The 26,533-nt window shown below is 43.3% G+C and overlaps 1 protein-coding gene across 1 annotated transcript in view; it reads left to right on the top strand.

Moving 5' to 3' along the window:
* CERS3 (ceramide synthase 3) overlaps window positions 1-26,533 on the top strand; it is a 242,590-nt gene that overhangs the window by 149,079 nt on the left and 66,978 nt on the right. The window contains exon 3 of the mRNA XM_069222784.1: window positions 1,633-1,751. Coding sequence (XP_069078885.1) covers window positions 1,633-1,751 — 119 coding nt within the window. The remainder of the gene's footprint in view (window positions 1-1,632; window positions 1,752-26,533) is intronic.

Raw genomic sequence — 26,533 nt, forward strand, 5'->3', positions numbered from 1 at the left:
TTGCTACGTTGCCGGAGTGGACCTGTTGGGTCGGGATGTAGAAGGAGAGCCGTCTGTTGAGGTATTCTGGTCCGGTGTTGTGCAGTGCTTTGTGAGCGTGGGTGAGGAGCTTGAACGTGATTATGAGGTAATATTGGTAATCTATGAGGTAATATTGGCCGCCAACGTCCTGCTTTAGTGGCCCTCATTGGTTCGAGAGAGCTATTATTGCCTTATGTGCTGGCAATAACTTTTAAATCACGGATGCCTGTGAGAGCAAAGAATGGCCTGACTGGTTTGTTTGATTTTATAATCAAGAGGCTAAAGCAGGAAAACATGCTCAGAAAAACACGATGGCCACATTCACGGCTCCTAAAAAAATAAAAAAAAAAAGTATAATACTCAATACTGTCAACACAAAAGAACAGTTTGCTATTTTTTAAGTTTTTACACCACTCTACAAGCAGTAAGCAGGGAGTATGCATTACTATAAGTTTTATACGCATGTAAGAGAGGTATTAAGGGGTTTAGATATACTCTAGAGTGAGTGATAACCAGTTGAGCATTGTATTTGCATTACGTGCTTTACAATACAGTGGTTAATAACCACAGACACTTTAGCTTTGCATACTTAATATGACTGCTATTGCGCATGCATCTTTTTGGGTGCCGCAGCAGTGTAAAGTGTTGCATACCATGTTGAATACATGTGGCTTCTGAGTGATGCAATTTAGTGGTCTGACTTGCACTTGCATCAGTATCCTGAGGATACTCTAATCTTTCTCGTACCAAGGCAGCTCAAAGGCTATGCCTGGAGGAAGCAACTACCACATGGTAACAAGTTGGATGAAGGTTCATCGAGATACAACAGAAAGAGAGGAAGTGACGCCATTAATCAGTGGCATGTGTTCTCCGCTGTCCTCTCAGTTTCTTCATCTACTATTTTCTAAACTTGCCTGTTCAAGCAGCTAAGTAGTACTAGGTTTTCTCATCTGAGGACATTGGGGAGGGAGGGTCAGGAAAGTGAGGTTTGCATCATATTTTGGCTGAAACTCCATGCTCTATCACTACATGTGTGCTAAAAGTGCTGACATCACCCTGTGGCTGACATCAAGGCTCCTAACTTCTGCATAACACTACTGCTCATAAGCTGGGAAGGGGCTTTTGCTTCAAGCTCCAAACCCGCCATCCCCAGTCTTTATATGTAAACTGCAACCTTCTGCATCAGATTCAAGTTGGCCAAAATACAGACCTGCATTTCCATTCTTCATTTGTGCGCCATAGAGCAGATGATATCCTTAGGTCCTCAGGAGGAAAGAACTTGTTGAGAGTAATTCTATTTCTTCAGTGGATGTGATGATGCCAAAGGTATGGCTTTGATCTTATATGAACACCCGATCTAACAGGCTTGTAGATTTTAACATTCGTCCTTTCCTTTTAGAAGTTCGGTCTTGGATTTTTTTTAATTCCTGACTTTTATTGTGCAATTTGTTAATATACAATGAAAATAAAGGATATTATTATAAAGATCATTTTTTTTGTACACGAGGCATGCCGGGTTAGACTGTCCTTTCAGATGTTGTTACACAATAACGAAGATGTAGAGCCACTCTGTTTTACAAGCTGTAACATGATTATTCATTTCCATTACAGAATGAGATCTATGGGTTGGCAAAAAAGAGCAATCTTACCGAGCTGCAGGTGGAGCGGTGGTTCAGAAGGAGGCGGAACCAGGACCGGCCCAGTGTACTCAAGAAATTCCAGGAGTCGTGGTGAGTTGGGATGTCTCCCATGGTGACTGGCTGAAGTTGAAGGATGTAGTAGACACTAGAGAAAGCCAACATGGGTCACAGAACCCTAATAATTAGGGTTATAGGGAGTCCCCATGTAATGTGTCTGGTATTTACACTGAATATTTTGCTTTAGAAATTACAGTGCAGTGAGTGCGTAGCTTATAGAGCCTACATTGTCTACTGTTAATACGCCCCAGAAGAGCCAAAAGGTTTGCTTTTCTCCATATAAATGAGTTAATGAATACGATTTGTAGGATTTGCTTTATATAATCAGTCACGTAGACAGACTGCTAATGCTGAATTGTCTGTATACTGTGTCATCCAGTCAGGCAGAGCCGTCCCGTGCATTGAACTGCCTTGTACTTGTAGTTAACAAACACAATGAAAATGTTGTACTATATCTTTTTTTAAAGTAAAGAGGACAGGCCATGGCAAAGATGGTGGATGAGTAGGAAGCAGTTTCCTGCACGCTGCTCCGGCCTGCGCTGGTAGGCTTGCTATCAGACCAATCCACTGCACCCTGTGGCCGGATTTCTGGTTGGCGGGTGGCCCATCCTCTCAATTATTGGTTTAATTGCCCCGGGAAAGCCAGTTTGAATGAGGTCTGGAGTGGGAGGGGAACGTGTGGCTCCCTAAGATGGCAGCCGTCAGAGGAGAGACTGGAGTCCAGTGCCGCTGTGGCCGACCCTACAACAGGCACACAGTATACCCAACAGAGCCACGAGAACTTACACCCCCTTACATCCCAGCTCCCTTCTCCCTCTTCAACACACTCACACACACACACTCACTCAACAGATTTTGGCGGCTGGTCCCCCTGACTGCATGTGCAAAATCAAAGAAGGAGCAATCAGTCAAGGAATTTTATTAAAGCCCCACCACTAAAACAGGCACTGCAAAAGCTGCCGCCAACATCTTGCCCACTGCGGATGAGGAAGAGGTAGCGGAGCAGGAGGGGCCAGTCACAAAAATCAGATTTGGCAAGAGCAACATTCCACAACCACTGATTACACCCTTTTCTCTGCAGAACGTAAAACCTGAGTTTCTATAGATCACTTTCCTGGTCACATGACCTCCAGAACAAGGCTATAATAGCTGGACAAATCACACTTTCCGATCATGCGCACAATATGACTCTGCAGCCCCCGAGAGACTGTTTTCCATATCAAGCATGGAGACTGAGAAATGCTGTATTGCAAAGCAGTGGTGGATGACATTGGGAAATATATTGGCAACTTCCTCGATGAGAATGACGTAAAGGTAGCAATGAGACAACAGTTATATAATAGAGAATAGATAAAAGGGCTAACTTCAAGGCTCAAATGATAGAGCTTAAGGATGTGCACAACAAAACACATTACCAAAAAATCTGGTGAAAAGTGATGGCCCAGCCGAAAGCACTGGACATGGGTAAAGCCTAATACATACTTCTGAAGACAAAACAACAGTATTTCGATTGTTGCAATAGAGCAGGCACATTGTTAGCCTGCAAACTACGAGCTAAACAAGTTCATTGCAGGATCACATGTGTGCAAAGTAAAGAAAAGTTACCTCCGCATTCTGAACAGGAGAAAGCAGAATCTTTCTGGGGATTCTACAAGAATCTCTGCGCTTAGGAGGAGATCTCAACCTCTGAGATACAGAAGAGTCTACAAAATTCCTTGATCTCATAGCTTACATCTGAGCGAGCCCTCGCCCCTGGAAAACCTATACAAGTTAGCAAAGCCATCTTAGCTGTAAGCATGATCAGAACCAACAAAGCCCTCGGAACAGATTGCGTCACATTTCTGTTTTTTGAAACTTTTGATACTTATGCAGAGTTTTAAACACCAGGAGTCCCTATAAACTTGAGTGGCAGTTGGAGCTGAACAGATCAAGAAAACCATTCACCTTGCTTGGCGGAGTGCGACTGTTGTCAGCTTCCTGATGCTCCGTCTTGCTGTGTGGTACTTGTGGCAGGACCGAATGCTAGTGTTACACTTTACAGTTGTGTACCTGACCACTTTCACATTAAATAATAAATCCTCTTTAGCATCCCTTCTGGTGCTTGCCTCATTCTTTTCAGCGTCTTCCTCCGCACTGGGAGCATCACTCCATCTTCTCAAAGGCGCATGGCAACCAAAGCCTGGCTATCTCCTGGGGAAGGAATGTACCATCACACTACCTATATTTTCTGAGTAATACTTTTGGATTTGCAACCTTTCACTGATTGTAAGAGCAGGATTCACTTTACAAGATAGTATGTTCTGCTTTCATCAGAAACTGTACATGCCTGGCAAGGTGGGCTGTTGGGTTTCAAAATATATGTTGAAACTCTTGCCATAAGAGATCCCCACTTTCAATCTAGGCTTTGCTCATGAAGTACCTGGACTAAACCCTCAAGCTCTCCTCCAGTCTGTCATGTACCACACTGCACCCATTTGGCCCTGAGTGAAAGTTCAGGTCCCTGAGGGCACAACTGTGCACCTTGCATGAGCGACAAACCCAGACACTATAGTCTTACCAGCATGTAGAATCTGTTTATTTTGCAATGGCTGTTGTTCCACGAAAACTGTCCCACTTCTTTACTGATCCATCAGAGGATGAAATTCATGATTTTACTTCTGATTTGCTCATCTCTGTGTATCCACCACTGACCATGGGCACCTCACGATTCCACGCAGCCTTCAGCCCTTCACTGTATTGCCTGATGCTGGCAGTGCGAATTCCTTACAAGTTCTGAAGTCCTCAGTCAGTTTTTAGGTCTGTGCTATGGTCACCTATGGGTCAGTTGTGGAACCACCTATTGCAATGACTTTAGGCCCGCCTTCTAATTAATGCAGTCCTGTTCCAGTTAGTCACTTTAACAACTTCAAGTTTTACCAAATCTCGTTCATCGGAAGCCCTTCTTTCTCACCTCGGTCTTCATCCTTCCATCTTTCGCATTATGTCTGAGTTACTTTAAATTTTTCTTTACACCAAGATGATGCTGCATAAATACCATTAACAAATGGCATTCAGTACCTGCTCCCATATGCTTTAAAGATATTAAATGTATGTTTCTCCACAGAGGAATGAGGTCAAACACCTCGTTCCTTCCAAACGTCATGAACAAGATTGTTATTTCTTTGTTTTGACCACCTGCTGTCTATATTGGAGTGTAATGTGTAGGTTACAGATACAGTTCTTAGCAAAGACTATTTAGTCTTTCTATCTTCATACAGTTTGAACAAAAAACCCACTTAACCCCTTAGCTCCTGGTCACGTAACCTATCCATGCCAAATTTGCGTCCTTTTTTCCAACATTCTGGGGATTGTAAAGGTACTCCGAGTTTGGGCGTTCCCCCGGAGGAGACCAAGAAATTAGCAAAAATGCAACTAATTTTTTTTTTTTAAATGGGGGAAAAAAGTGCTGCAGAAGAAAGCATCTGTTTTTCTCCCTGCAAATGGCGTCAACTAAGGGTTTGCAGTGCTAAAATCATCATCTTCCCAGCTTTCAGGGACAGGAAGACTTAAATCAGTAAACCAAAGTTTTCAACAGTTTTGCCATTTTAGTGGGGCATATCCCATTTTTACTATTTTTTGTGCTTTCCTCCTTCTTTGAGTTAGTGAAAGAAATGGGTGTGAAACCCGTGGTGGATCCTGGTCAGATAAGCATTTTTGAAAAATAGTCACAATTCTGAATTCAGCAAGGGGTAATTTGTGTAGATCCTTCATGATTTTCCTACAGAAAGTAACAGTTGAAATAAAAAAAATATTGAAATTGAGTTGAAAAAATAGCCTTTTCTGACTGTTTTCTTCCGTAACTTTTTCCAACTGTGATAGATTTTTTAAAGCATTATACCGTTATGTTTACTGGACCCTCCTGGCTGCGGGGACATATAGGTCTTATAGGTTCATCAAGAACCCGAGCTACTCAGGCCAATAAATGAGCCGCACATTGCAATGGGTTTTCATTGTATACCAGATATACAGCAATTCATTTGGTAAAATATGAAAAATAAGTAACAAGGAAACCTATGTATTTCCAAAATGGGCACAAGATAATGAGTTTAGAAACAGTGGTTATTTGCACATCTCTGAATTCGGGGTCCCCATACTAGCATGTGAATTACAGGGCATTTCTCAAAATGACTTCTTTCGTATACACTGCCTTCAATTTGGAAGGCAAAAATGTAGAGAAAGACAATTGGCAATGACACTTGTTCTTCTATTCTGTGTTCCCCCAAGTCTCCCGATACAAATGGTACCTCACTTGTGTGGATAGGCCTATGCCTGTGACGGGAAAAACTCCAAAACGTAACATGGACACATCACACTTTTCCATTGGAAAAATTAAGTGTTTTTTTGCTAAGTGCCTAGCTGTGGGTTTTGGGCTGTAAATCAGCCGGCACCTAGGGAAACCTACCAAACCTATACATTTATGGAAAGTAGACACCTAGGGTAATCCAGGATGGGTTGACTTGTGGGGCTCTCACTGGGTTCTGTCACCGAGAATCCTTTGCAATCCTCAAAATTGGGCTAAAAAAACACTCTTTCCTCACATTTCGGTGCTGAAAAGTTCTGGCATCTGAGGGGAGCCACAAACTTCCTTCCACGCAGCATTCCCATAAGTCTCCCGATTAAAAAATGGTACCTCACTTGTGTGGGTAGGCCTAGTGCCTGCGACGGGAAATGCCCCAAAACACAACGTGGACACATCACATTTTTCTAATGAAAACAGACCTGTTTTTTGCAAAGTGTCTAGCTGTGGATTTTGGCCTCTACCTCACCTGGCACCTATGGAAACCTGCCAAACCTCTACATTTATGGAACGTAGACACCTAGGGGAATCCAGAATGGGGTGACTTGTGGGGCTCTCACCAGGTTCTGTCACCCAGAATCCTTTGCAAACCTCAAAATTTGGCTAAAAACACATTTACTGCACATTTCATCAATGGAAATTTCTGGAATCTGAGGGGTGCCACAAACTTCCTTCCACTCAGCATTCACCCCAAGTCTCCTGATAAATGGTATCTCACTTGTGTGGGTAGGCTTAGTGCCTGTGACAGGAATGGATCACACAACTGTCAATGTTAATCCTTACATTAGGGCAACAGTTGACCCAGGGGTGATCCATTATTGACACATGCACTAGGTACAGGCATTCAAGTGGATAGCTTTTTTATCAGGGTATGTGGGAAAACACTGGGTGGTAGGAATTTTGTCGATCCCAGCATACTCCTGTAGTTAGTGTGGCAGATATGCAAGACAAAATAGTTTTTATTCAACATTTCATATTTGCAGGGTATTCTGGGTAAGAAAACTTTGGGGAATCCACACAAGCCACATCTCAGTGGACTCCCCCAGGTGTCTAGTTTCCAGAAATGTCTGGGTTTGGTAGTTTTCCCTATATGGCCACCGAGCCCAGGACAAAAAACGCAGGTGCCTACCTTACAAAACCATGTTGTTTTGTGATAGATCATTTTGATGTCTCCACAATACGATTTGGGTGGTGAAATTTGGGGCTGGACTAAAATGTGGAGCTCCCAAGAGAGCACTTTTTCTGTGCTTGCTGCCGCATACACTTGCTCTCTGGGTGGGCTAACCCGCTATTGTCCTGCTGCACAGACTGTGCTTGCGAAGGGACAGCACGACTGTCATCACCGCCCTCAGAATCACTATAAGAGGAGTTGTCAGATGGGACTCCTCCAACGGAATAATCACTCTGAGTCTGCTTCATTGTCCCATTCCTCAGATGCCGTTTCAATATCTGCTGTCTTAGTCTCTGATCCTACATCAGAGCTGTCCTCCTTAACCCGAGCAAGGGCTTGAGCAGCAGTCATCCAACGAGACGCCATCTCTGCTATTGGCTAAACTGTTCCACCAAAACACTTGCCTACATAGACCGTCACAAAATTGCTGATGGGTGGGTGTTTGTGTGTGTAATGTGTGCAACAGTAAAGGTCAGTCACCTTACCTTTGCTTCTTCCCTCAATCAGCACGTTCTCCCAAGACACTAAAAAAAACAAAAAAGACACACTATTACTTCACCTTGTCACACACCCATCGTCACAGTATTTAGAGCCTGTGGCACCCAGTCCGATAATCATTATTGGTGCTCCCACTGCCATGATTCTCTCACTACCACCAACCAAAAGTGCCCTTCATCTCTCCATAGCCCCCCTATCACATACATTTAATTTGTATTGTAGCACAGGTAATGGCTGGCATTACTAATCCACTCCGCTATTCACATAAAATACAGATTTGATCTTTGCAGCAGGCATATAAACCTTCTGCGATACTTTATGGCATCAAAACTGCCTCTAGACAAAAGTCTGATCCTTCTCTAGCACAAATATAATCACAAGAGTTAGCTTGACTATTTGTTGCTGCCTAAAAGCTACTGTTAAAACGCATTGGTTTGAGTATGTGCATTGCTTTAAAGACATGTGCTGCGAAACAACTGGTGGCGTGTGTGTGTGTGTGTGTGTATATAGATATATATAGAGATATATAGATATATATATATATATATATATATGTGTGTGTGTGTGTGTGTGTGTGTGTGTGTGTGTGTGTGTGTGTGTGTGTGTGTGTGTGTGTGTGTGTGTGTGTGTGTGTGTGTGTGTGTGTGTGTGTGTGTGTGTGTGTGTGTGTGTGTGTGTGTGTGTGTAAAAAGATCACTTTTATATGTGGGTGTGGTTTCCCTGAGGGCTGATTGCAGACCACGGGGAAATCACACATGCATTGACAAAAGTGATCTCCATATCTATATATATATATTTTTTAATTGCTGTATTGTTTCCCGGGGGGATTCCCCCCCTGCGTGTCTAATCCTAGTGTCTAGTCTGGTTTCCTGGCCATGGATCGCAGCACGGCTGCGACCCATGGCCAGGAAACCATTTCAGATGGGCCTTGTGTGAAAGGGAAGAATCTCCCCTTTGAAACGAGGCCTTCTTGAAAGGTGGGGAGGCCCTTTCAGGCCTCTTTTTCCCACCGGAGCAGAAAGCAGCCTTACCTCCGCTTCCTGGTCCGGTGGGGAAAACAAAGTGTGACGTCAGCATGCATTGCGCCACGCTGACGTCACAGAGGGGCGGGTAAGGGGTACGGGGGGAGTCACAGAAGCTCTTTCGTGTCTTCAGAGGGTCTTTTAAATAAAAAAAATATATATATAAAATCCTCTGGTGCAAGGCACAGGAGGATTTTTTAAAAAAACCTCCCTGGCGTCGGCCACTGGTCGTGACCTGCACCAAGTAGGGTGTCTGTGAGTCAGCCACTGGCCGATGCACGGAAGAGGTTAATATTTTAGTGCCGACATACCACATAGTTTGTCTGGTATCCCATTCGAATAGGACGATCTATCATTTACTTCAGTGAACAGCGATATGCCTAGAAATTACAGATGGGTGCAGAGGAAAGGAAATTGGGGAAACCCTACTTTCTGAGAGCAAATGTGCTGTGATCTGTATTCAACCACCAGAGGCAGCTGTTCTCTCTATAGTGCCTGTAATGTTGAGTGGATGAAAGTCGAGATCTCCATTTCGCTCTCCCAAGTAAGAACGCAGAACTGCCAGCATCAGTAATGGAAGAGCTCTGTGCTCCATTACTACTAGTCTGTCCGCATCCATCAGTTGTGGTTGGAAAGTGATAATATAAAGTGACTAAGTGCATCTTTTTTTGAATAATGTATGCCCTAATTGGAATCTGTGCAGCAATGTCCAGTGTTTGCAATAAAGTGGACTGTCTTGAAGCAGACATTGAATGGATAGTGAGTGTGATCCATCCTGCAGTTTGGCAGTGTTCTCATTGTGCTTCCCAAAAGCACTGTTCATGGCACCTCAGAAGTCATTAGAGGCGAGACCCATATACCTGTGTTTACAACCACTCAACCAGTTCTACAGTATGTATGTATCTAGGTACGTATGTGGTATTTATGAAGTGTGAATCTAGCCAAAATGGTAGCATAGCGCTATACAGGGTCAAAGGTAAAGAACAGGCAACTTGTGATTGGAGGGGGAGCTGGTATCTAACAGTGAAGTGGACTATCCATCGCAATGTAGTGTTCTTTAAAATTTGTGTCTTTCGCTCTTTGATAAACTGGAGCAAGGTGGGTGACAGTCCTGATGGATGGATAAATGTTGTTAACCCTGGGTGCATACATGGAGAGACCCTTGGCTGTGTTGTTTCTATTGTTTACCTTTTTGTCTCCCGTCTGACAGTGTTCTAGGCACAGGTGTACCAAGTGCCACCAGAGATGGTAAACCTGTCAGCCAGGCGATACTGATGCTTTTGTAGATGGCTTGCTCCTTAAAACGAACACTACTTTAATAGCTAATTAAAATAAATAATTTTCCATAATTTTCATTACCACGTTCTGTAATTGTCAGTGTGATTATTGAAGGCAATCTCCAGATGTTTAATTTTTCTTTGCAAGTAACTACCGTCTTCACCTGTGAAATCCTAGCAGGGTGTTTCCTTCAAAGCCTCAAGTTGCAGCCCCAGGCAGGTTCAGAATGTAGGGTGCTTTTGGATGCTTTGTTCATTCAGCTTTAATACTTCCTTAACGCAGTGTGACCTAAGCCTGTCCCTGGCTATACGGTGGACCCCTGGAAAAGAAAAAGAAGAATCTGTTCTTAACTCTAGAAATTTGGGTGACTGGTGTGATTGTCCACTTGATGATGGCCACCACTCATCTCTGCCATGTTGGAGTTTGGGTTTTGTGCAGGGCAAACTACGAGAAAGGTCAGCTTTACTATGGCCCTGAGATAGAATTGGGGCTTCTTATCTACTAGCTTGTGAAACATGACCGGTGGTGTTTAGGGCAAGCAGGTCTTCAGTTCTAGCAAGGTTTGGGTTCGTGGTCAAACTGCAAGAATGTGGCTGAAAGAGATTTACTGTCTGGTCTGGAGGATCAGACTGGGAGATAGGAAGCAGCTGTTGGCATAAAGGAGGTGCAGGGTGGAAGGCTGCGGTAATTGTGTGCAGGTGTGTGGCAGATCAGGTAATCGATGCTTGGAAAGTGGTGGGATGCTAGGGCTTTATAGGGCAGTGGATGTTGTTGAGATCGGGGTGAAAGAGAAGTAGTAGTAGTAGGGTGGAATGCAGTGTAGGGCAACATGTCCAAGGATGGCCAAGGGCAGGGGAGATCAAGGCCTGCAGGAAGAGCTGGGGGATAATAAAAAACATTCTAAGACTGGTGATGGATCGAGCGGAAAGTAGTGTAGTCTGCATCAGAACTAAAGTGGGAGGGACTCTCTGCAATATCTTCCTTCGTCCCCCGTCCAAGAATAGAACAATAATAACTAAAACCGCTTCAAAAAAGAAAGTACAAAAATAGAAAGTGGCTGCCTTGGCTAAAAAAATGTTGTATTTGATTGTACTGGTGAAGAGGGGGTCCTCCTGAAGTAAGGAGAAAGTGGAGGCCAAGGTAAAACGGCCAATACCAAAATATGTGGTTTTGAAATGATGTGACACTGGTAAAAGGAGTTTGGAAGAGTAAGTCAACAGGAAGAATTTACTAGCCTGAACATTTTAGGGCGAGACTTAGTTATTTCCCGGCATAAGGTCATTTTTAAAACATTTTAGCTGGAAGAGAGAATGATGATTCTGAATAAACAGATTGTTAGGCCATTGTTTCAGATCAAGCTCGGATGGCATTTTAAATATGGATGCCATGCTCAAGGCGTGTTTTTTGTTCCCCCAGGTGTAAGTAGTGTGGACAGTTAACGAGGGGATACATTGCTAGAAGGTGCTCTGAGTTTGTAAGGCAGAGTAGAAGCAAGAGTCATACTATGGGGAAGGACAAGGCTTTTGTTCTGCATTTGGCCACCGGAAATAACACAGCCTTCAGCTATAACACCGGACACCTACGAACTGAAGAGTTCAAAATGGTAACCCCTTTTGTGAGGTGAATGTATACGTTACATATTTCCATTTCTGGATCAAGGTAATTCACGGATATCAATGACCTATTTAGCCATGAGAAAGGTACATGGAAGACACTCATTACTATGTTTAGGTGCTTACTTCAAAACGGTGACTTTAAAAGAGGTGGAGGGGTGTTAAGTGGAAAGCAAGTATAATATTCAGGGAAAGGTGCCTGCTCGTGTGAAGGCTCAGGGTGAGTATTGCAAGATAAAGGAGGTATACATAGAATGTTTCATATGCACGCTTGGGAGCATTTGAGAGACATTCGCTACTGAAATTACATTTAGTTTGGCTTATTCAATTGCTAATGGTCCCTTTTGATTATTTAGGGCTGCTTATTGGCACTGTACCCAGCCATAATGGAGAGTGGTAGAAGTCCCTGAATTTAGTGTTGAGCGTCCTAGCCGCTGCATTTACAGTCATGGGAAGAGCAATGGAAATGATCAATCGGGCATTGAGAGAAGAACTGCAAAGACTGTGTGATGGTGGCATAATTGAGTCAACTGAGGCATTTTTTACTGGTTAAGTCTAGTCGTTCTGGCAAGAAAGCCTAGTGGCTAAGTGAAAATAGGCTTAGATATAAGGGATTTAAGGAAGTTTGTATTGATTGATTGCTACCCAGTATCAAAGGGATGTTGTCCGGGACAGGCAAACCAAAAATGTTCTCCATGACCGGCAAAGCAAAAATGTTCTCCACATTAGATTTATCGTACTCATACCACAAGGTGATCTTCTGTATGCACAGTTTAGGAATTTAACCTCATGTGTGACAACAGACTGAACCTAAAGGTTCTTATCAATGACATTTTGACTGACATCTGCCTCAGCGGTTTCTCAGTCTGTGCTAGAAATGTTGTTTGAGGATGAATGTCAGTCTGTAAACTTCCAAGATGACATCTTGGTTATCGGGAACAGATTTGCAGGATCATAGTTATTAAAATGTGCAATGAAGAAATTAAGGTAGTCACAGTTAACAGTCGGTGCAGAGGAGGGTGAGCACATTGCACACACAATTTCAAGAGATTGTGTGAAGCCCAAGGTAAGATCGGTAAGGACACACAAAGCCCTATGAATAAATTACAAATGCATTCACATTTGGACGTTGCGTGATAGGGTGCCAAGTACATAGATCATTTTTCAGACTGAACCAAGGAAAGAAGGGCATTAGTTAAGATGATAAATACCACTACCTAGGGAAACGTAAAAAGGCTTTTAAAGAGATAACATTTTCTATTCACAAAGATCTAGTAAGCTGGCTTAGAGACTGGTGAATGACATTGTTGCTTGAATAGCACGGGGGAATGACAGCCATGAAATTGAAAGCAAGATCTGACATTTAGTGGCTGCGTGTGGACCGAGGAATTGAAAGGTTAGTGAGGAATTGCATACCACATATCATGAGTGACAAGTTGCATGTTGTGCTTAGAATACCAATTGTTCAATTTGTGAACCATTTGCAGATGGAGATTTGGCTGGCACTTGTCATGAAGGAATGAAAGATGGTTATTCTAAGTGGCCAAAGGTCATGATGCGCCATAATTTACTCCCCATGTTCTCTATTATTTCCAACAATGCAGTGCTTGATTGGGGTGTAATCTGTGATCCCAGTACACATTGATAAAGTATTAAAAATGGTTGGCCAATACTTCGAGATTTTTGGACATTAACACACTATGTGGAATAAGTCCCCTTCAGCTTTAGGGCATTTGAAATATATGGGAGATGTTCTTTTGTGTGCCATCCATAGCCTCAGCGGTGGGATGTACGCAATGTGCAGATTTTTAGGCTGTATGACCCGAAGACAGGAGTATATGGCCAATGTGCATGGTGCCATTTTAACATCCCTCTAGATACTGTCATCTAAGGGGAACTTCTCCTTTAGTGGGAGGAAGAGTTTGAGTTTATTAGGGATTAGGAATTTGTAGATATGTGAAATGCCTCCTTTCCCCTGTGGACCCATTAAGATCTTCACCTTCATCGTGCTAAACTCTGGTACCTCTCCAAAAACGTCCCCAAATGAATGTAAGGCGTGATGTCACTGCTAGAACTGGAGAAACTGGGAGTTGTGAAGCTGAAATTCACTGTTCCATACATCTCCCAGTGTAGAGATGCCTATACAATCCAACCTCCGGAGGGTGTGTGGAATTTAATAAAATATCTTCTTGTCCATGGGACAGGTTATTTCTTAAATCTACTTGTCCAGTAAAAAGAATCTACTTGTTCCTTTGTAGTGCGGCAAAAAAATATGGCAGCAGTCTTGTTATGTAAGAGCTTTGATAATAGCCTCTGTGATTATGTCAGGGCTACTACTATAGTAGGGCTTGAATACTTGCAATTTCATTCCCTACTATAGCAATTTCCTTATTGTGCCACCTTTCCACAGATCTACTTACTGAGGCTGGAAGAAGCAGTAAGCAATAGTTCCAGGGCTGGAATGCCTTTGAATCTGCAAACCTACTAACGTGCATGTTTTAAGGATTTTCACCAGCTCTTCTCTAATCTTTTCCAACAATGAGAAAGGTTGGAAATTTCATCCTGACAATGGCAGAAGTAGATGTTCTTCAAGGGTTGGGAAAAAAGTGGTTGGACGGAAGGTAAACTTGTAAATGCTCAGTAGATTTTCACATAAGCAAATCTACACATGCATATTTGCTCGTGCTAAAGTACAGTTCACAAATCCTTTCTAGGAGTACAATTTTGTGGTCTACATCTGAAAGTTCTTGTGAATTCATGAACGCCACTAATTCAAAGACATATACCATGGGTGCACTTTTGTGACTTTCTTTAGGAACTGGGTCCCTAATTAGGTCTGGCGTTAACAAAGGCATTTTGTTTTTTTATTAAACTTCTGTTTCTCTCTCTATTGGCTGGCTTTACTGTGAGTGATCGCATTCTGCTCTTCCACAAGGAGCATATTGGCACACAAACTGGATTTGTTTGGTGCCAGGAACTACTGTGGCCATCAGTGGTGTAACGAAACTAGAGGGGGCCCCCTGCAAAGAACAAGGAGGTGCCCCCCCTCTCCAGACTCACTCAGGGCAGGGGCTGTGCTGGGCCCCCCCCCCTGGAGGGGGGCTGTGGGACCTTTGTTACACCACTGGTGGCAATGTGTGACTTTTTTTTTTTTTTTAGACCAAAAACCTTTTTTTCTTTTTGCCAGTGTTTGTTACAATGGTTACAATGGTGAGGGTGTGGCAGCTCCCAAAACAACGAAGTGTAAAAACAAGACACACATTGACGAAACCAAAAGACTTGCAACAAATATCGGATCGGTTGGTTTTGCCAGTGCTTGTTTATATTCATGCTTCCCATAATCTTGTTGAAAATGGTTACACTGATTTTCCATTAGGAATATTTTTTGGAAATACTAGCATGCATCAACACATTTTAGTAAATGACGCTGCAAAGAAATAGCGCCTAAAATTTCAAAGTAGTGAAACTTTTTTTTCCTACTTCAATTTTTTGGTGAACATTTTATTTTGGAAGCAAAGATTCATTACTCTTGCTTACAAGCTTCTGCAAACATTTGCATCTAACCAGAGCGCATTCTGGTAGCATTACACTTAGCCTTATATTGTTAAACTTTTCAAGCATGTGTAAACTTCTTTTTTTTTTTTTTTTTTTTTTTTTTTTTTTTACTGGAACCACTGTCAATAGTGCAATGTGACATTACATTTTTTTTTCACAGCGCTCACCCTAATAATGAATCTTTTCATTAATGAACCATAAATACAAGTTTGAATAGCATTAACCTATGGACACACATTACCTCAACTGCAGACAGTTCCCTTCTCTGTAAACTGGCAGCCACAGGGTTTGTGCTGCAGGGGGTTGGGACTACTTGTCCCAAGGACAAAATAAACATGAAAACTTGTTGCCCTTGACCCCAAACAATATCTCCCGGGCGATAGGAATTCCCCATCCGTCACCATCTTGGTCATAGCCGATAGTGTGATTTGAATCTGTTCTCCATACAGCATGTCTATAATTTTGCATCCCATTGAAGTGGTATCTAATCGGAAGGTGGGGTCCAACCTGTGTAACCAGTCATTTACAAGAAGCAGCTGTGAGGCACAGTTGCACCTACATAGGTTGGCCATGACCAGCCCCTTCTGACAGTTGTAAGTGAATTGCACACATTTGCAGAATATAGTGAAGGGGGGGTTTGGTTTACCCATAGGAATGCTTGGATTTTAGGGCCCAGAGTACAAAACCAGTTTTGTGGAATCAGTAGTGAGAAGTTGTAGAACACGTACATCAATCACACTAGTATCCGCTTGAAGCTGCTGTCCCCATGATCTTAGTATGGAGTCCATCCATCTTGTGAGATCATGTGTCATCTAGGAGACCAGCGGTTTGAGGTTGAGGCTCTATGTTGGGCTCGGGTGAGAGAAAAATAGATGCCAAGGTATTGTAAGCTAGGTTTACGGGTTGGAAGTTTATCCTGCCTGTCTGAAAGTAACGTGTTTTTTTAACCAGTGTGTTGGACCAGAAGAAGCAAACCTGATCAATTTCAAAGCGCCCAGTTCTGAGGATCCCAAAGCTTTGTTCCATGGTCCAGTAGAGGAGAGTCCCAGGCAAGTTATGCGGTAACAGCTGGAGTGGTTATTTTCTCTAGGTCATGCTGCAGTATTTGCTGGGAGTGTTTGCCTCGTAGCCACCCGCGCTGTCCCACTACTCTGACCGTGTAAGGGTAAGCCCTACGGTAAATTGTGTCCCATGCTGGTGAGAAATGGTGTCCATGAAATGGTGTCCGTGCCCTTCCTATTCCGTGGATAGTGCTGTGCAGCTACTGGCGCCATTTCTTTCATGCTCAACCAATGAAACAGTGGGACTGTAAATAACGCGGACAGTGGAAAGGTATAGTGTGTCAGCTTCCATCCATTGCAGTCGCCTTTGTGTGTATGTAATGTTCGAAACCTCTTCCAATTAGCCACCTCCTCGCCCAGTTTAATATAACTCTTCTTCTACGCTGCAGTGGAGCATTAAGATCCCTTGCCGTTCCCGTGATGTCCGGGGCTTGGCTGGGAACATTCTGACTTCTGATTTTGTTTTCATGGTGCCAGCTGGCATCTGTTCTCTTCCACATGACATTCTTCGCGCTGCGCCATCTCCTGTTCGTAATGCACAGTGGTGCAGCCCCAGTAGTGTAGGAATGTAAATATACATGACAAACACCCTTTTATACAACACCCTTTTCTATCCTTTTGGCATGACTCACATGGTGGATATGTGCCCTCGGCTGTGTTGCTGTCTGTAAAGCCTAGAGACCAAAGTTATTTGTTTTCATATCTCTAAAAACTCACTACCTTGATTTAGCCTTCCCCTAAAAAGAAAAAGCCCAGTTCTCTTTTTGCAGTCCTGCATTACCAATACCAGCCAATTTTAAGTTTTTGTTGCTTTGCCAATATATGTCTACGAATGTTTCAGCTTAATTCAATAACAATTATACTAAACGACATAGATAAGGATTCAGAGATATTCATTTTAGTTAACCCACCTTTTTATGGAAAAAGGTGAAATAGGGTGAAAAAGGGTTAAGGGACATAAGGGTGCATCTTCTAATGAATTTATCTATTCAGAGTCTAACAATCCGTACACATAATGTAGTACTGTAAAAAGTAGGAGTTACATTCCTATAGCTCCCACAGTGCAGGTATCATGTAATGCACACAAATGTTTACTTAGTGGAGTATATCTGCCTACTAGCCAAGTATTAATCATATGATGATATTGCCCACTGCTTCTTTTCAGAGCAGTCTTCTCTCCCTTGATCAAAGTCGCTTTTTATGGGCGAGTTCAAAGTGCTCCGTCCATTCTGTTATCTCTCTTTAGGCTTGAAACCACGTGCATGCCACATCAGTCACCCACATTGGTTTGTGAGCTTGCCGTTTAAAATCCGCTTGCTTTCATTTTGAAAGGTATGCATACGTCATGCCATTTCTGGTGTTTAGCCCACCTACACAATCAATCAATCAATCAAAAAAATTTATAGAGCGCGCTACTCACCCGTGAGGGTCTCAAGGTGCTGGGGGTGGCACTAAAAAGGGGGGGAAGAAGGGAGGGTCACTGTTCGAACAGCCATGTCTTGAGGCTCTTTCTGACGAGCAAGAGGACTTTGGTTTTGCGAAGGTTGGCGGGGAGGGAGTTCCAGGTTTTGGGGGCGAGGTAGGAGAAGGACCTGCCTCCTGTGGTGGTGCGTTGGATGCGGGAGACTGGCTAGGGCGAGGTCGGCTGATCGGAGGTTGCGTGTGGAAGTTCACTCTTTCATTGAGGTAGGTTGGGCCGGTGTTGTGGAGGGATTTGTGAGCGTGGATGAGGATCTTGAATGTGATTCCCTTGTCTATGGGGAGCCAGTGAAGGGATTTGAGGTGTGGTGAGATTCGTTAGTGGCGGGGGAGGCCAAGGACGAGGCGTGCGGCTGTGTTCTGGATTCTCTGGAGTTTGTGTTTGAGTGTGGTGCCATCGTAGAGGGCATACCGTAGTCTAGTCTGCTGCTGATGAGTGCATGGGTGACTGTCTTCCTGGTCTCTGGGGGAATCCATTTGAAGGATTTTTTTTTTTTTTAGAGTGCGGAGTGTGTGGAAGCAGGAGGAGGTTAGGGCATTGATTTGCTGTGTCATGGAGAGGGAGGGGTCTAGGATGATGCCGAGGTTGCGTGCGTGGTTTGCGGGGCCTAGGGCGGTGGGCCACCAGGAGTCGTCCCATGTGGTTTTGTTGGGGCCGAAGATGATGATCTCGGTTTTGTTGGAGTTAAGCTTGAGGTGGTTAGTAGTCATCCAGTTGGCGGTGTCGAGGAGAGCAGCGTGTAGGTTGGTTTTGGCGGTGGTGGGGTTGCGGGTGAGGGAGGGGATGAGTTGGGTGTCATCTGCGTAGGAGAGGATAGTGATTCTGTGTGCTTGGAGGATGTTGGCTAGGGGGATCATGTAGATGTTGAAGAGTGTGGGGCTGAGGGAGGACCCTTGAGGGACTTCGCAGATGATCTTGGAGGTGGTGGAGTGGAAAGGTGGGAGGCGGACTCTCTGGGTCCGGTCGGTGAGGAAAGAGGTGAGCCAGTCTAAGGCTTTGTGGCAAATTCCTCTGTTGTGGAGGCATGTGCGGAGTGTGTGGTGGCAGACGGTGTCAAAGGCTGCGGAGAGGTCTAGGAGGATGAGTGCGACGGTCTCGCCTTTGTCGACTTTGGTCCTGATGTCGTCAGTGCATGCGATGAGGGCGGTTTCCGTGCTGTGGTTCTTGCGGAACTTGGATTGTGAGGGGTCAAGACTGTTGTTTGCTTCGAGGAAGTGGGATAGGCGGGCGTTGACTAGTTTCTCGGCAACCTTGGCGGGGAAAGGGAGGAGGGAGATGGGGTGATAGTTGGAGAGGATCTCCGGGTCGGCTTTGTTTGTTTTTTAGGAGAGCGGTGATTTCTGTGTGCTTCCAGGGGTCTGGGTAAGTGGCGGAGTTGAAAGAGGAATTGATTATGTCGCAGAGTATTGGGGCGATGGTTGGGCTGGCTTTGTTGTATATGCGATGTGGACAGGGGTCAGAGGGGGATCCGGAGTGGATGGAGTTCATGGTTTTTTCGGTTTCTTCGAGTGTGGTGGGGTCCAGGTGGTGAGCGTGGTGGGGTGGTCATGAGTGGGGGTTGGGTTGGGTGAGTGAGGGGTGTGTGTGGTATGAAGCTGTTGTGGATGTCCAGGATTTTGTGGTGGAAGTGGTTGGAGAGGGCGTCACATAGGGCCTGTGTGTGTGTGAGGGGTCTATGTTGCTGGCTTTGGGTTTGGCAAGTTTGTTAAAGTACCAAAAACATATGAGGCTCGATGTTTTCAGCCTGGAGTTCGGACTACTTTATCTGTTTATTTTCCACGCAGCGCGATTGCGCAGCATTTTACATAGCGCGATCGCGCTGTGTTTTATTTTGCTTTGCAACGCTAATAGCTCTAACTCGAACAAATGTGAGACCCGTTGCATTAAAAATGCTTGTTCTAAGTTGGCCAGCTGTAATAAATTGCCCAGACGGAGCATTCTTGGCTGCCAGTCTACATGCCTTATAAATAACCCAGAGTGCTTTTTGTTTTCCTTTCTTCCCAGCACTTTTCAAAAATCAGAAACTGTGTGCATCTCATGGTTAAAATTGTAGATATTTTTATTTTGTTTGGATAAGTTGGCGCTCGTCCTGCTATGCTAACTTGAAGTATCTAGTCTCTCAATGGTTATTAGACGTTTACTTCCCTGCAGTCACTTGACACCTATTTCATTGTACCATTTTTACAGTCATAACATAGTAGCCTTCAAGCCAAATGTTAAATACACGAGTACAACTCCCGGTGATCTGTTACCAGAATATAAAAAATGTCAAAATGTTGCCTGATAAAAGTAAGTGCAGTGTTGCAATCTTGATTCTGGAATTCAAATTTCCACTTCTTTATGCAAAAGTAATTAATTCTTCTTCCTGAGCCGTGAGAAGAAAGGTCTGATTTGCGAGTCTATTTTTACAAATTAATTACTGGGAGAGCTAATGCTATTGCTATATATGTGTAAAAATGTTGGTACTTCATTTATTTTTATGCATGTTATCACACACCATTTCCCACGTTTAGCGTTTCCTACGTTTCTAGATCACTTTCAGTGCTTGTTAGCAGAGGTTTCAGATTTAAATAACCCACTTCAAAAGGTGCCATCAGGTGACAGTGTATGAGTACTTCCTTGGATCGTTTCCAAACTTATATTGTTAATTTTCATTTGAGATGTTTTTGAGATTTATTTTTAGGGTCGGGCGCGCAGGTGCTCTATCCCTGGTGTAATCTCTATGGGCTTTTAAGCACATCCATGTCATGCCCATCACTTTTGTTAGTTCATAGGCTTGTCTTTTAAAATTTGCTTGATTTATTTAGTGTAAGGCATGCATATGTCATGCCTTTGCTGTTGTTTAGCACTCCTCGAGAGCACCGGCCAACAACTGAAAACATACGAGGCTACATGTTTTCCGTATGGTTTCTGGACGTGTTTTTCTCTTTATTTCGTAAGCAGTGCCATCTTGCTGGGCAGTAATCAAACGCTTTTCATGGCTGCCAGTTTAATTCTATTGTTTATCCTAGCGCTCCTTCGCGAATTCAAGGTTTTACACAGCGCGATCGCCCTTTTTTTAAAAATTATTATGCAAAGGCAAAACTGGTTCGTTCTTTTTGTTCTGATTAGTCACCTTCACGCTCATGGAGTGGCGCTTTAAATCGGCTCCCTTATGTGAAATTGTATTACTTTTCATTTTCAGTTTGTGGCAAGAAAAGTCCGGTTAGGAGTTTATAACGCTAATGGCTCTAACTCAAGCAAACGCGAGACCCATTGCATTGCAAATGCTTGTTTAAAGATAGCTTGCACTACCTTGTGATCCTGTTTAGAATTTGAAGTATTTACATTTTTATGCTTTTGAAAGCACATCAATCTTTTGGCACCATATAATATTAGTTTGAGCTCAATGCTGCCTACCATATATTTACTTACCCTTCTGTTTTATGTCTGACTTGTACAGCTTTAGCTGGCTAGATAGCATTGTATTTTCCAAAACATTCAGTTCATATTAAAAATGCATACACATACATTTTTAAGCATACTGAGGCTTTTGGTAATCACATTTCATCCATTGGACTGTTTGTGTCATTCACATTTTGCTTATGCCCAACGCAGCTTGGGGTGACAGGACAAGCCCGTTTCATCCATGGGCTCTTTACGCTGGGAGTGAAAGCATTTTGCACAGGCTCCTAAAAAGTAGTGCTGCACTGCCAGGACTATTGAGCCAATCTCCGTCTTTGTTTCAGCTTTCTTTTTTTTTTTATTTTGTGGTCGGTCATTTTTAATTTATTTTTCCCCTTGGCACATCACAGTTAGACTGAGGTATCTTTACTTTTTATTACGTTTACACTTTAATGCCTTTTGCATTAGTTTTAAAATGCAAGCTTGCCTTTACTTTGCCTGTTCGTTTGGCAATTGCTTGAACATCATTGGTAAGATCATGAAGTAACCGCTCTCTGCAAAGCTGAGTTAAAGAAAATGGAGATATGGGGTAATCCGAAAAACCTGCAGTCGCATGAACACCTTCTCAATCCCTAAAATCTACTTTTACTGTGTCATATTTAGGCGCCCGAGTGTAAAAAATATAACTCTGAAGTCCAAGGGAGAACAAGGAAGAAATCTGTCCAGGTAGCCAGGGTGCTATACTCTCTCCTCTCTCTTGACCAAATTGTGACACTTTGGGCAAGTCGCTTGGATCGCTGTGCCACAGTTGCCTTATCTACCAAATTCCAAAGCTCCTAAAATCGGATGAGCATCAGTACTTAACCCAAGAAAAAAAAACTGGGCTTTTGTAAGGAGCGAACAATTGGACTCAAAAGACCAAACTATTTTTGCAGTTTTGCTTCTACAAGAGGGATCTGTGACAAACCTGCTTCCCTTCAGGGTTGGTCGTGCATGCTTAACTCGTGTAACAGCTTCTGGACAGTGAGCACATGAAACTGGCTAATGTTGTAGGGATTATGCCATCCTTGCTCGGCCTAATGAGCCCTCGAGGGGCTGCACCCTTCCCAGGGCTCGGTTCGCCTGATAATCTGTTGTTTTCCCAAGCACTGCCACCTCAGTATTTCTTGCTGACGCCGACTGCGAATTCGTTCTCCGCCGTCCTTGTAAGTGTTGAACTCTGATCCCACTATGCACTCAGTGTGGTGAGCTTTGAGCATGTTTTTTTCCGTTCCCTGGTTTGTGCCACGGATTAGTTGTGCTGACTGACTCACAAGTCTGCAGTGTTATGCGTAGCTGGGTTTGACATCCCGTAGGCCAGTGCTGGAATTAAAAAAAAAAAAAAAAAAGATCTTGAGAAACAAAGTCTGACAGTCACCTTACACATTTATTTGAAAAAAAATATTCTGCAGAGAAATTGACAAGGGCATATGTGAGCGAATCTGTTGCAGCCTTTTAGTTGGCCACAAATAGGTTGCATTTTAAAATCTTACAGTCTTACTTACGACTCCTGCTGCAGAGATATTTGTGTGCCTAGCAATCTTAATGGGAATATAAATGCTTTAAAATAACTCTACTGGTTAACAGTGGTCCTGGGAGAGTTCTGTGGTTTGTCCAGTCACAGCTTTGTTTTGACTTATAAAGTATAAAACAGGACTACAAGTCCCAGGATGCAAAGGAAAAAACGTTGACTTGAGAAGCACATCAAGCATGTTTATGTGCCTGCTGCACAGCGCATTATGCAACATGGCAATCACAGATTTGTATTTTATGTAGAAATTTAAGTGGGCTGCTGCTTTTGACACTGAGATCATTTTGATACTCCCAGTTCATAGTTGCAGTCCTTCTGAAATAGCTGAGTGATCTATTCCCTGGCATCAAGGAGCTGCATGCAAACTGTAACATGGGCTTAGATCTTTATTTTTCCTCAGTCATTTGTTATTCTAATATTGCAGAGAAGTCGTCCTTTGGGGAATAATAAAGTCTTGTTAGTACACACAACAACAATCACTCCATTACGTTTAATGTCCAGACTTTGTGTTTCTCAAGATCATTCACTCTTAACATTTACCATCTACAAGTATGGACGATATGTGGCACCTATCGCTTATACCCCTCGTATTCTGTAACTTTTCCTGTACATTTTTTACTCATTTGTATGATTTATTGTTTTGTATGAGTGATTTATTGTTCTTCTGTGTGTGACGAAACTTGACCAAACACGCTCTTACACTGCACTGGGATGAGTAAAAAAAATGTTTTTTTAAATAAAAAACAAATGTGCCCATTAAATCATTATTTGTGCAAATATTCATTCACGCAGCTAAAGCGTGCATTCTTATACTGTGTCCACATCTCTTACATAGGGTTTTGAAAGAAGTTAAAAATCTACCTCCAAATCATAGTTGTTCTAAATTACTGGTGAAGTGATATGCTGTGTGCCCTTGTTAACTTCTATTGCCTCAGAATCTAGTTAATAGGCTCCAGATAGCTTCCAGCTAGGGTGAGATATGACCAAAAGAAGGGCTAATGGCCCTTTAAATTAACCTTTTGTTTTGGGCCCGTTCGAAGTTAAAATAAGAAATCCTGCAGGTTGCTGCTCCGAACGAAATGTAGACAACGTGTGGTGGGAGGGGGTCTGGTGCACAATGCACCATGTAAGTAAAATGGCACAAGGACAAATTCAGCATGTTTCTCTTGGTCGTCAGGATCCCGGATCTGGCTCAGAAATAGCTGCTGGAACTGGGATCTGTCTGGGTCCCCCTACACTCCAGCATGGCCGGCGGCCTCAGCTGATGCGGGCCTGTGGTCCAACCTCTGCGTTATCGCAGCAGGACAGGCCTATTGACAAGTGTGTTGTAAATGTGCAGCACCTGTTTGGGCCTTATGTGGTTGGAGGGTGGGGTGATTACCCACCCAAAGGTCACCCCAGACGGCAATAATCTGCACACATAAGAACGTGACCGAAAGGCTAAACGCAAGATTGATTCTATTATCTATACTGGTTAGAAATTCACCATTTGACTAGGAAATGCTATAAGAACGTCAGTGCGTGATACTAAGAAAAATAGCTTGCTTGCTAACAATTGCCGTATCAAACTGTGCACCTAATTATTGATTTACTATTAATGAGAGGCTAACTTGGCACTCTGACGCTTCCTTGAGCTGCAAGTCACACACGGATGCCAGCATGGAGCACTTCACTAACTGACTCATCTTGCGTAGCAGCCATCTTATTAAAAAATTAAATATCAGAAATACTGATGAAGGTGCAAAAGCAGTTTTCCTGTAAGATTCACTGCCCTAGAGGGATCAGAGCACGTGGCACTGCAGCAGTGTCTGTGATGTGTGCCGTGGTTTTTTTTTACCTCTGTTTTCCCAGGTCCTCGGGTCCCGTTGCACTCCACTTGGAAAATCAAGCTAGTCCAGCCCTGTCAAGTTTCCCAAGTCCATGTGTTATGTGCTTCCCTAGTACGTTTTTTTTTTCTTTGAATTCCGGGACTTGTAGTCCTGTTTTATAATAGAATAAAGAAGACTACAAGTCCCAGATTTCAAAGGAAAAAACGTGGACTTGAGAAGCACATCAAGCAGGCACCTGGGAAACTTAGGAGCCATGCCACTGCCTTCGTACTGCTCGCTTTACAGGAGCAGACAGGTCTAAAAGTCGAGTCTTACACCAGATATCTGCAGGATTGAAAGTCAGATAGTTTTACACAGTAATCCTACTCAATAAATACCATATCCAGTCAGAGCTATATCTTTCCAAAAAAAGAGGCCTTTACTTAGAAGAAGGCAGGTTATAATCCACACTACAGTAAGCCGCCAAGTCCTTTCACCTGCTGGAATCGGGATGTGACCCTCAAGCAATTTTATAACACTTGTACGAGGGATGAGTCTTAATCATTAGAATGCCATTGGAGTCTAGAGGGCAGTGTTCTCCTGCAGGGCAGAGAATGAATCTTGCTTAAATTGGCAGAAACCTTCAATTCTAGTTAAGGGCAGTGAATCTCATGACAAAAACGGTGCCAGACTGTATATTACACATGATCAAGTGTGCTGTGTGTGTGAAACACCAAAAATCCAGAGAAAGGTGCTGCATACAGTTCAGAAGGAACCAGTTACAACTTAGACATGTCCCAAAGTTGTTGTTCAAGCAGGTGGAACCACATGGGGACTGATTTAGATATTGGTGGAAGAGTTACTCTGTCACTACAGTGACCGATATCTTGTCCGCCGAAATTTAAATCCCATGGGATACAAAGGTATTTAGGTTTCGGTGGACAGGATATCCGTCAACGTTGTGACAGTATAACTCATCTGCCAATATTGAAATCAGGCCTTTGGTCTGAAAATGGGGTAGCAATCCAAATGGGCCCTCAGTTGATAGCAACCACAGGAGACCATATTTAACAAACGGTTGCTTGTTGTCAAAATGTTACTGTGGCAAAGGCACCCGTGAGACTTGGGAACCACTCTCGGCTGACTGTTTCAAACATTAGCAGGTCATTGATCATAACTGCCTTTCAATCATGAGCTTCCGCTAGATGGGAACTTTCCTGCACACCTGCGAGTCTGTCACTGTGGTGACATTTCTGTGATCGACTTCCTGCAATTTCCCGCAAGTCACCTGTCTTTGCGACACGCACAACATACACATGTAGGTCTTTGTACACGTAAAAAGAACAAGGAACCCTCTCTAACATGGCGACAGTATTTATACGTTTAGCAGCCACAGTAGACCAAGCATAGGAACCAACCAATGCACCCATTGGAATCTATTCGATTCGCCCCAACATGGCGACTGTAATCAAACAGACGAAGACGAGGAGACACCTCCACACCGTACGCGTCCACGTGTGGATCTCAGACGGTGGGGGCTGCTCAGAGAAACACACAAGATAATGGGAGTTCCTTTTATTTAGGGCGGAGGTGGCTTTCTCTCAGTTCTACATAGTACTATGTGAGATCGCAGTTCCTCATCAGATGGACTGAGACGACTTTGGGATAGATATGAAACGCAGGGCAAGCTACATTTAAGTCAGTCTAGATGTTTGGGTCGAAACTCAAAGGCATATTGCTTGCAAATCATTGATACAGCGAATTAGCAAACATTCTGCTAAATTAATTCTCATATTAATTTGTCAGCCTTATATATGTGGATACTTTTCACATGCAATTCATGTGAGCACAACAGCGAAATAAAAGAAACAATATATATATATATTGCTTGTGTGCCTGGTCCTTAGTAAGTAAACTTACAAGGGGGCGCGTACAGGCCGATGAACCTTTTTGGATCGCATGGAGTATCCTAGCCATGTAGTGACCAATGTTAATATTCAATATAACCAATCAATAACCACTAAGAGAATCATTAATTA

Source organism: Pleurodeles waltl, chromosome 3_1 (assembly GCF_031143425.1).
Source record: "Pleurodeles waltl isolate 20211129_DDA chromosome 3_1, aPleWal1.hap1.20221129, whole genome shotgun sequence".
Classification (NCBI taxonomy): domain Eukaryota; kingdom Metazoa; phylum Chordata; class Amphibia; order Caudata; family Salamandridae; genus Pleurodeles; species Pleurodeles waltl.